The 10996-nt window shown below is 47.1% G+C and overlaps 1 protein-coding gene across 1 annotated transcript in view; it reads right to left on the bottom strand.

Annotated features, from left to right (window-relative positions):
• Window positions 1-17: 17 nt before the first annotated feature.
• LOC104496612 (low-density lipoprotein receptor-related protein 8-like) overlaps window positions 18-10996 on the bottom strand; it is a gene marked incomplete at its 5' end in the record, with an annotated part of 68142 nt that continues 57163 nt past the window's right edge. Inside the window, 8 exons of the mRNA XM_010139757.1 lie at window positions 18-277; window positions 1382-1500; window positions 2049-2276; window positions 4989-5160; window positions 6887-7012; window positions 7142-7261; window positions 10244-10366; window positions 10701-10823. Of these exons, the coding sequence (XP_010138059.1) occupies window positions 18-277; window positions 1382-1500; window positions 2049-2276; window positions 4989-5160; window positions 6887-7012; window positions 7142-7261; window positions 10244-10366; window positions 10701-10823 (1271 nt within the window). The remainder of the gene's footprint in view (window positions 278-1381; window positions 1501-2048; window positions 2277-4988; window positions 5161-6886; window positions 7013-7141; window positions 7262-10243; window positions 10367-10700; window positions 10824-10996) is intronic.

The following is a 10996-nucleotide window of genomic DNA, read 5'->3' as shown; positions in this document are numbered from 1 at the left end:
GCTGAACCCGCACCAGGTTAATCGGTTTCTATAGCAGCAAACACCCCTGTGCTGTGCCAAAGGCAGAGCTTTTTAATCACCAGCTCTGAGACCTCTTGCAGTCTCCAGACTGTTCTGCATCTGTTTTTGACTCTTACCTCAAACACTGCTAAGCCGAAAGGATGGCTCAGGTCGTCAACAGAGGAGATCAGGACTTTTCTGTTGCTGCCATTGAAATCAATGCAGGACAGAGAATGCAATTTGGAGTCTACCCAGTAGAGACGCTGATTCAGCAAATCTGAGAAGTGAAACACAATGAAGCGAAATTACACACATCTCCTGCAGCCCCTCTTCTCTTGCCCAGTGTGTTTTTCCTGCTGGCAGCATGACTAATCTCTTTATTATTGGGCCTTTTTATTTTTTTTAACACTAGTTCTGATTTTGAATCAGTGCCCAGATATGCTGGGATAAGACCCTATAAATGAGATTAAAAAGGAGGAACGTTCTGTTGTGTGCGGGGAGGGCCTGACTGACAGCTCTGTACAATGAGGTTCTTTTGTTACCAGGAAGAGCAGGGCAGCAGTGGTTTGGGCTTCCCAGAGTGACTCCATTAGTGCCTGAGCGAGAAGCTCTGTCCATGTCAAGGCTATTCAGGCCCTGGCCTCTCGCTTGGAGAACAACAACTGTGATCCAGATGAAACACCTCTCTGAAGGAGCTGTGTGATTCACACATTTTCAGGAAAAGGAATCCTGGGTCCAGAAACCCTTCTCGTGCTGCAGGCTGGGGGAATGCTGGTGGTGGGGACGATCCTACCACAACCAGACAGGTTTTGGGGAGGTTGAAGGCAAGAGCGGGAGGGAAGGATCCTATGTTATTTAGAACACTAAGCACCGAATTTCTCTTGCTGGAGCAAATTTACTCATTTTGGATGAGGTTCACTGAACAGAATGCTAGTGAATGAGTGCCAACACAAAACAAGTTCCGTAATTAAACAAGTCACTAATTAATTTCTCAATTACTAAAGGATAACGTTATTTGTTCACAGCAGTACCACTTCAACACTATGCAATGGTAGCAGCGTTTTCTCCTACATCCTCGTCATGGCCAGAATTTTCAAATTGAAACCCTCATGCAGAGACCTTCATGTCTGCATGGCGTAAACTCCCAGGGCTGTGACTCCAGGGGAGGCTGTCCGTGCTGCCCCAGTGGGGCAGGACACCTCCTTTCCACTCCTGCCACTTTGTGTGGCAGCAAGAACAACCGGAGCCCTCTGTGTGCCAGCAGGATGCAGGGTACAGGCCATGACGGGTTGCACCTCAGGACCCCCACCCAGGGTGGCTGGGCAGGCAGGTGCCTTTGCACATTTACAGGTTTGGTTTCCTGTTTAACCTGGGCACTTACCAAGCGTGATGCCATTTGGCCACTCAATGTTGTCAGTCACCAGCACCTGCCGCCCCACGCCATTCAGGCCAGCTTTCTCGATCTTAGCTTTGTCTCCCCAGTCAGACCAGTACATAAACCTGAAAGTGACGGATGCAAGAAACACTAAATGGGACAAGGAAATCTGCATTACTAACGTGAGTAGGAGGTGCACTGTTCTCACTACATCGCAAAGAGCAAACAAAGCTCCTCAGTCACTTCAGTTGATTCTAACACGCACCTAGTGGGGCCACATACTGTCCCACAGGGCACTCTGCCACAAAACTTGTTCCAGACTGCAAAATCTCACCTTAGTAACTCCATGCCAACTACCTCCTGGTAGGTCTCTGATAGGTAGGTGGACTTCAAGTAGCCCATACTCATGTCAGACAGACTACTTCATTTCCCAGCACAGCCTGTGCGTCTGGACCAGCTCAGGCCCACTGAACACATGACCATTGACTCCAGAACTTTCTTTAACAGCAGTGGCCTTACAAAGAGTTGGCTGAACCATCTTGGCAGTCCCATATAAGTTCAGTGGATCTATCCATCTTAAAGGGCATGTGAACCACCCACAAGTTTGTAAGAGAGGCAGAAAGACTGGCAAGTCTCTGCTGGCAAAGGAAGTGTTTGTGGTCTTTACACCTACCTCTGTGTGGGATCAACAGCAATGGCTCTTGGCTCGCTGAGGTCGCTGTTGAAAAGTGTCCTCCTCCTGCTTCCATCTGCAGTGGCCACCGAGATGGTCTTGTTTCCGGAATCTGTCCAGTAGATATTCTTATGGACCCAGTCAATGGCCAGTCCTTCAGGAGAGTTCAGCTGGCTGTCTATCAGAATCACCTGCTCCGCCGTGTCACTCGCTTTGTCTATGTAGGCACTGCAAAGACAGGGCTCGTCACAGGGCTGGCACACGGCACAGAGGGCTGTGCGCATGGGCACGGGGTTGGACCTCTGCCAGGTAGCACCACTGCAACCCCACGGAAAGGAAGTGCACACGTGGTGGCATGACTGACACAGAAACCCTTACAGCTGCAGCCTTCTGCTTTCTCCCACAACTACTTCTTGTTTCCCTGGATCTGGGTGCTCAGCATCTCCACAACAGGGAACTGCCATTTATTTTTCTACCTGCTTCCTGCTATAACTGCACAATTCAGCAAAACATTTTACTTTCCGACGCGTTAACTTCAATAGCATTGATTCATGGGATTTATGGACATTAGAAATATAATCTCCAGCTGCTGAATGCATTGAACTTTGCATACAAATAAATGTGCTCAAACTTATTGCAGAATTAGAACCTGTGTAACTAATCGTGATTCATCAAAGGAATTAACGGAGCTGTGTTAATTTGGCAAGTGATCTTGCTAGATACAATGAAAACGTTCGCTAAGTTTTGGTGGCAGCCTCAAAATCTTTCACAACACTAATGAAAGGCAGCAAACTCCACGTGGATATTTCATCAATAACTCAAATCTTCTCCTAGGAGCACACAGGCTGATTCTGCTCTGTTGCTGCTGCACCAGTGTCAATTGCAGTGGTGAACTGAAATGGAGTCATTCTGAGTGCCCATCAGTGTTCCTAGGAACTTAGTCTGGCTCTTAGAATAACTTGTTACATCTTTAAAAAGTTACAAAATGGCAGAAAATTTTGTCCCTCCTCCCAACAGTTGAAACTGCGAGACGGTTTATTTTACATCTCCTGTTCACTGGCCACCCTGCCTTTGGTCACAGGTAAGTCCTACAGGAGCTGGGCCCTCAAGTACCACATTAGAGACTTGGAAACAAATGTTTAAACCCAGGAACTGCTGACACTGTTTATGGTGTGTTTATGGAGGCCCCAGCACAGAGCCAGTCTGGATTAGCAGCACACTGCTGCATCTTCACTACACAGAATGGTTCTGATTTCTCTGACTCAACCCCAAATGAACAGTGCCATTGGGGTTCTGCAGGGCATCCGACAATGTTCCCAAGGCTGTTGTTTTAGTCTGACCAGCACCACATGTTCTAACTACACAACTCCAGGTCAGTTCATTCCTCCCCGGGGAAACAGTCGTGTTCAATAACTACTGTCCACACCACAGAGACTCACTGCGCTGGTGGGGAAGCAGAGAGAGACTCTTGCGGCTTTTAGAATAGGAGGGTTGAAATACAGGTGAAATTTCAATTCTCCCAGTAACTAAATACCATAAAAGATTTTCTGACACCTGAAGGGCACAACACCTCAAACAGAGAGGATGTGGAAGGGCAACTGAGGTGAGGATTAAGAAAGATAGGATCTCTGGCCAGCAATTATTTGTGTCCCATAGCTTCCACCTTGTGACAGCCTCTCGAGTATAGACTGCTTTTGCCCAGGGGACTCTTGCAGGCAGAGTCCTGTTCTTGCTGAAGGACACAGTAGCCTTTTGTTTAGAGGTGTTTGATGTTAGCGACAGTAGCAGTATCTTAACAGGAACAATAGTTTTTAAGAAGTTATAATGCACAGCTTGCTCTGCAGAAAAAGGTGGGACTTACAACAAAGCTAATGGAAGCAGGAGGAAGAGAGAAAAATTTGCTGCTTGGAAAAAGGCTTAGTATTGCCATGTTCAGGGTATGACCGTTGTTCAGCAGCTCCTGGCAATCCAGGGCATTTGCTGCCAGAGAGCTGCACAAGGAGCAGCGTGTCTTGAATAATTCTCTGTGTGTGAATGTGAGAGGCCCTTGCCCATCCCTGCCTATGCCTACAAAATCAGGCACAGCGGAAGCAGCCTGATTCAGCTTTCACCTGAACCATCTCCCCATTTTCAGAGCCTCGCAGGCCCGCTCAGGGTACCCACCTAGATACTTGAGTGCTTCATGCTCAGCACAGCCTGCGCCAGTTTCCCCGCCAATGGCATGGGAGCTACCACAGCCTGCAGAAACCCCAGCTGGGCTCCCCCACACTGAACCCCATCAGCCTTTGCCTGAGCATTAGCTCAAATCCAGAACAAATCACTGCAGAAGCTGCAATAGGGAGCAGTAGCTATGCAAATCCAAATATACACGGGGGATTTTCAGTGCATAAATTAAATGCATTTTTGACTAGACACACTCTCAAGCACCACCAAAAAGGAGAAGGGAGAATAGGAATTACAGAATGTGTACTGTGGTCAAGTGCTGTCAATGTAAATCCAACCTACCAGAGACTACCGTGGTATCTGTGTTGCTACGTCCTTGCTCTCACTATTTGCCTCCTTCGTGCTTTCAGAGGCTGAGCCCTTTGTGGTTTCACACACAGCAACCACGCAGCACAGCAGCCGCCTCACGCAGCATTGCCTTGTAATATTACAATTCAGCAAGCAAGAGTCTACGTGTGATTGCACAAATGCAGCAGGATCTATTGTTGATGAAAAACCGAAGAAAAGCCTTCCTGTATTACCAAAGCAGGTAACTGTACAAGCTCCTGATTTCTTTATCAATTCCTAAGAAAAGTCTGGGCCACCACAGGTGAGGGGAGAAAGGCCCTCAGGCTCAGTGTATACCCTGCATTATTCTCTGCAGATTGTCCTTAAGAGGTAACAGATGGAACCAAAGCTTTGGAAAGGTATCAAACCACACCCAATCTTGCCCCTTACCTGTAGATTTTTCGGTAGAACAAGTCACACCAATATATTCTGTTTGTTGACACCTCCACGTCCAGTGCCACAACATTCTTCAGCATGGGAATGATGCGAGAGTAGTCCCTTTTCACCAGGTCTATCTTACGGACCTCATGGCGATTGGTGAAGATCAGGTACGGACTCTTGCCTACCACAGAAAATAAGTGCATTTGTCATTTTAGCAGCTGACCCAAGGGTTGGATTCAGCTTTCATTTCTCAAACAGCAACAGAACTATCAGTCACTGACAGTTCTGCTTTGTAAAGGAGAGGCAAGTGTAAACAGCTTCCGCAGGCAGAGCTGCCACATGCAGACATGGAGGACCTCAACACCTCTGTGGTCACTAGATGCACGCTGGCTCTTGGTCTGCCCATTCTGCAAAGCCACAAGCAATGGGGAATGTCCCCACCTTCTATTACACACTTTAGACACAAAATACACGGGCCAGATTTTAGTGACTCGTGGCCAGGACAAGGAAGAGACAGCCCTCTGGGTTGGCTGGAGGGAAGGGAGACAGCCAGACCTGAGGCATGACAGAGCCACACTGAATCCAGAAAAGCCAGGACTGGTTGCCAGGGAGGAATTTAAGACTGTCACATACATGCAGAACTCACACAATCCACCTAAGGCCTTGGGCTCAGGCAGTTCACATCTCTTTCTTGTGGGGCCAGAGCCTCTCAAGAAGCACAAAGCTGACCCGAATTTTCCAAAAGACAGAAGAGCAGGACACACAGAAACAAGACCACTGCCAGCACTTTAGCCTCCATGGTTTTTCACAGTGGGCCCCACAGAGGCAAGTTTCCTGCTGTAGAAGGCAGACCCCAATGTCTCTAGGCTCAGGCCAAGAGGTGCACATCCTTGGCCTCTGCAAGGGGCAGAGCATGCGATTCTCCATGTTCTCAAGTGGCACTAAAATAAGCTGCATGTCAAACAGCTAAAGCTTTACTTCGCTCTTTGTGCACCCCTGTTTGAGGTAGGGACAGGATGGGAGGCTCAGAACAAGTTTTAGTACAGTAGACTGGTTTGTCTCCAACAATGGCCAGTAGAAGATGCTAGTGAAGAGCATCTTTCTACTGCGAAGGACAAAAGGGGCTCGAGGAGCATGACACTGAAATGGTTCTAGCTCTGGAATAGATTGTGCTGCATGGCTCCCAGCACAAATTCTCAGGCACAGAACTTTCTAGCCAACAAGCAGATCAGTGTCCTAGGATTTGGGTCAGTCCTAACACACTGCAGGTGTGAGACTAACAGACTTTATGAGGACAGCAGGACACTGTGTGCCACATGGACGTGCAGGATAGCACTAGAGAAGCCATTTTGTATTGCAGGTAACTCAAGACACACACTATTTCCATTAAAGAAATCCTTAATGCTCAGTCTCGCACAATTTCACTTTCTATCCTTCTGACATTAACACTCATTTTTGCAATAAGGTCGAGCAAACTGCTGGTCTTCATGTTGGTATTTGAGTAGGAAGCTGGGAGGGTGGAGAGGCAGCTAACTTACTCTGCTTTAAGTAGTATTAAAAGGAAGAAAACATCCCAGCACTGAGTGTTTCTCCTGCACTGTTTTTAATAACACCTGTCAAGAGACTTTCTTTTCTAGTTTCAGCTTCAAACAGCCAACTAGTGACTGTAATCTTGCTCTGTACACTGTTAAAATATTCTGATCTGCATGATCAGTAGCTCTTGCCTAGAGACGCATCTGCCATCACGGCAGCAGTTCTGTGCTGCTCGCAAAGAAATGCCTTTGCTTGCCTGCTTTGCTGGATTCCTTTTGTTTCTGTTCTGCCAGCCTCAGCCCTGCAAGCACGTTTTCTTATCGGAGTTGTGATGTTGAGCAAGCGGCTTTTAAGTGCCTGTGGCTTTCTCTTACCTACAGCTTTGCAGTTCTTGGAGAGGGTGTCCATCTCATATCCCTCGTAGCACTCGCATTTGTAGTCCCCCTTGTAATTAATGCAGATCTGGCTACAAGCGTCTGGATTCTCACATTCATCTATGTCTGAAAGGAGTGTTTGAAACCCATCAATAACTTGAAATCAAACCATCTGTGATGGAGCAATGCTGAAGTGAATATAATCACGTCTCTGTATGGTGAAACACAAGGGACTGCTGTTTGCATGTAAATTACCTCCACACGTTTTTTTATCCAGAAGCTTGTATCCGGGCGGGCATTCACATTCATAACCAATCTTCAAGTCTTTGCATATGTGTGAGCAACCACCGTTGTTCATAGAGCATTCATTAATACCTGTAAGGGATATACAGATCATCAATGACAAAGGAGGGCTTTTAGTTGTAAGGTTGAATAAAATTAAAAAAACGCCCTCAGAAAATTTCCCATATCTATCAGGTAGCCAGGAGCTGGCCCCATATAGCATAAAAGTGACTTTGTGGGTAGGAAGCCACCACCATGTCGCTTTCTCGCTCTTTATTATTCCAAACAAACACTGTGGGATCATTTAGACTGAAAGCTAGTGGCTGAATGAACAGGGAGCCCTGGAGATACAGCGTATGTGGATCTCTGCATCTCATCCCATCAGGGGGCTGCTGCTTTGAGCATGTTCTGCCACACATGAGAAACTTCCAAGGGACCTAAGGGCTCTCTCCGGGAGACTCCTTCTTCCCCATGTGCTGGTTCATGTTGACTTTTCTGAACAGTCTCTCTGAGCTTTAATAATTCATGCTGGGGGAGTCTCATCTCCCAAGGGCCAGCTATTTTGAAATACTGTACTATTTCCCATCTAGCTCCAAGGAATGATCTATGTGAAACTTCCAGAACACACTGAATCAGAGATACTCCATTAGCACTGAGCTACAATCCTCCCACAAACATCCCACACAATGGTCTCTGCTGACAGCCTGCATCAGCCCAAGTGTGCGATGTATGAAGCACCAGCCCCCATCCTCCCCTGGGTCCCTGTCTAATCCAAGGCCACCTCTCTGATCCAGCTTTCAAGTGCTGAAATGAGAACCAGACTAAATGGATCATTGTGTCTAGAACTGAATGAGAGGTTGAGGAAAGCTGGTTTCCTGTCAGAAATAACATTTCTTGTTGTAATTAACCTACACAAGATGAAGAGAAAGTCCTTGCCCTAAGTGAGACTGCTAAAGAGAAGCTGTGGGATTTCAGGGATAGTGGGCTCACTAGAACCAAAAAACCTGATTTGCTTCAATCTATAACGCAATTTAAAAGCAAATTTTTCATTTATCTTTTACTTCTCGCTTCCTTGCACGCTGCAGGTGAGCAGTCCAGCAAAGTCATTAAACCAGTGCTCTTGGAAGAGAATGAAAACAACTCAGGCCAATTAAGTCAGCAAGACTAAGAAAATACCATGCCAGAAGGAACCAACTCACCTCTGGGATGCTTTCATTTTCCTATCAAAGACACACACATAGAGATATCAACACATTATTAACAGAGTGAGTTCACTAGGCTCCAAGAAGGTGTCCACGGAGTTGCATTATGTGCTGTCACTGTTCACTGACGTTCATTAATGGATATCACCTATATCCCTACACTTACATAGGCCTCTAGCAAACTGGGTCGTGAACATGCACAACTGCTCCCCACAAAACACCACAAACGTTGTTTTGACTAATGAGGAAACACTCGCTGAGATGATTCCCATGGTTGCAGAGGTGCTTTGTGGAATGGATTTAGAGACTGTAAACCAAATTCTGGTTCACTTGCTGCACACAGGAGCTGAGGAGGAGCCAGGCAGAGACATGAGCCTGTTCTCTTCCTGCTGGGCAGCATATGCCCATTACCCAAAATTCAGCAGTATATTCACTACCTGCCTAAAATAAGACATGTGAAGTTCTGTCTTCTGCCATGCTTTTGGGGGGAATCTGAGAGGTCACTGTGATGTCTAGCATGCAGCTCAACAGATAGACCAAGACAAGGAGCATGTCCAGCACCTCTCGCCTTCTGCATGGATTACTTGTACATGAGCATTACATTCTCAGCAATTCACACTCTTAAAGAAGCATGTTTCCTTTGGGGGCTATTCTCTGCTCACCTTCCTAACTCAAACAACATTTCACTGCCAGCCTGGAAGTCACCAAGTCAGTCATGGCACCACTGTAACATTGAGCACCGAGCCCAGCTGTGCCATGCCCCTGCCCAGTCTCAAGACTGGGCTGCCAGCTTTGCTGGGAGACCTCCACAGACAGACAAGTTGCAACACCCACTCAGAAAGACAGGGGGATGTGGGTTAGTGTGGAAGGCAGCAAGGGCATACTGAAAGCATAGGGCAAGAGCATCCTCACTAGGCATGCACACGTGCTTGTCCGATACAGAGGAAAGACTGGCAGTTCTTCCCAAATGTGAGTTCAGAGGCAGGCACCGAGCTCCGTGCTGCTGGTGCTCCATGATGTCATGGAAAGGGATGCCTGTCTGAGACATTTCTGCACTGGGGAAAATACCAAATGTGCTTGAGCAATGATCCAGGCTGGGGCTGGTGCCCACAACACCCAGTGGGAAAGGTGAGAGAGGGGCTGCCCTAGGGAGAGCGGCACAGCTCTCTGGCCTGGGCTTTCCGTTCTGCTAACAGCCCCGATGCAGACTCTCTCGTGCCTTGTGCAGAGCTGGCAGGACTCTGCAGAGAGCAACCTGCTCTCATTTCTAAGGGAAGCAACAACAACATGTAAACTCCAGAAATGGCTGAAGTTATCTCTCAGTGATTGCTGCCACATCATGTGTTTTTACCTTCAAAGCGTGTTCCAAATGCTAAATTTTTATGATGTTATCATCATTTTACAGTTCAAAGATAATTGAGGCAAAATTTGTCCCTATGGGTTGCCTGCCACATCATGTGTTTTTACCTTCAAAGCGTGTTCCAAATGCTAAATTTTTATGATGTTATCATCATTTTACAGTTCAAAGATAATTGAGGCAATGAGGCTAAATAAACTGGTCTGTGCTGTGGAGGACACTGGTATCTGGGAAGAGGGGGAATTCCTGGTTCCTAATCCTGTGCTCAAGTTCATACACCCCTCCAGGAATAAAAGCTGAGCTGAGAAGGGCACAGTTCAAACTTACAGATGATCAGACTAAGCTACTAATTATATTCATATGAAGGGTGATGAGAGAATAAAGGCAAGGAAAGAGGGGCAGAGTGAGAAATAGCATTAGCAGCTACATGTGGTTACACTCAAAGCTGTGAGCACCAGATGGAGGAGAGGGGAAGCAGTTACAACAGGAGCAACACGTAGAAGGCGAGTACTGTACCACATTCTTTCAGAGGCTCGTCAGACCAGTCCCTGCAGTCTCTATGTGAATCGCACACTTTGCCTCCGTCAATGCACTCTCCACTCTTACACTGAAACTTGCTGGGACTTTCACATGCTGACTCTGTCATGTTGGGCAAGAGAGGAAAGCAACTAAGTTAGACCAGGCTCATGACAACAAAAAGCCTGACATAAAAGCATTAAGAGAGTGTCATTAGCAGAAATGGGATGGGATTAAGCAAATGAACATTAAGCTTGAGTATCATGCAAGGAACTTTTCAAGTCATGCAGTCTGCCTGGTCAGCACAATCATCTCTCCCGAGCAGCCCCACTGCCAGAATAGCTGAAAACTCTCTACAGGAAGCAGCCTGCCGCGGACTCTCCCCCTTCCAATGGCCCTGAAGTTTTTGCAGGCTTATACCACAGAGCACAAGTTGTGCAGAGCTGTCTGTACCTACCTTGGATACAGCCTGCCTCGTCACTGTTGTCAGGACAGTCATGCACCTTGTCACACTGCTTTGCTCCGTGGATACAGGTCCCATCGCCACACTGGAATTCATCCGGCTGACAGGTCACCAGAGCTTTAAGACAACACATTCAAGCATAAGACACACAGGACTTGAATCTTTTGTGTGGTACCTTTTAGACACGTTCTTCTGACACTGCTCGAGTTTTGCACCCTCTGTCAGCAAATGTCACAAAGCTTCAGCTGCTTCCACCAAGGCAACAGAGGCAGCAGCTGCTTCAGCCACTG

The sequence above is a fragment of the Buceros rhinoceros genome, unplaced genomic scaffold (assembly GCF_000710305.1).
Source record: "Buceros rhinoceros silvestris isolate BGI_N320 unplaced genomic scaffold, ASM71030v1 scaffold12617, whole genome shotgun sequence".
Lineage (NCBI taxonomy): Eukaryota > Metazoa > Chordata > Aves > Bucerotiformes > Bucerotidae > Buceros > Buceros rhinoceros.
This window is presented reverse-complemented; position numbering and strand designations above follow the sequence as displayed.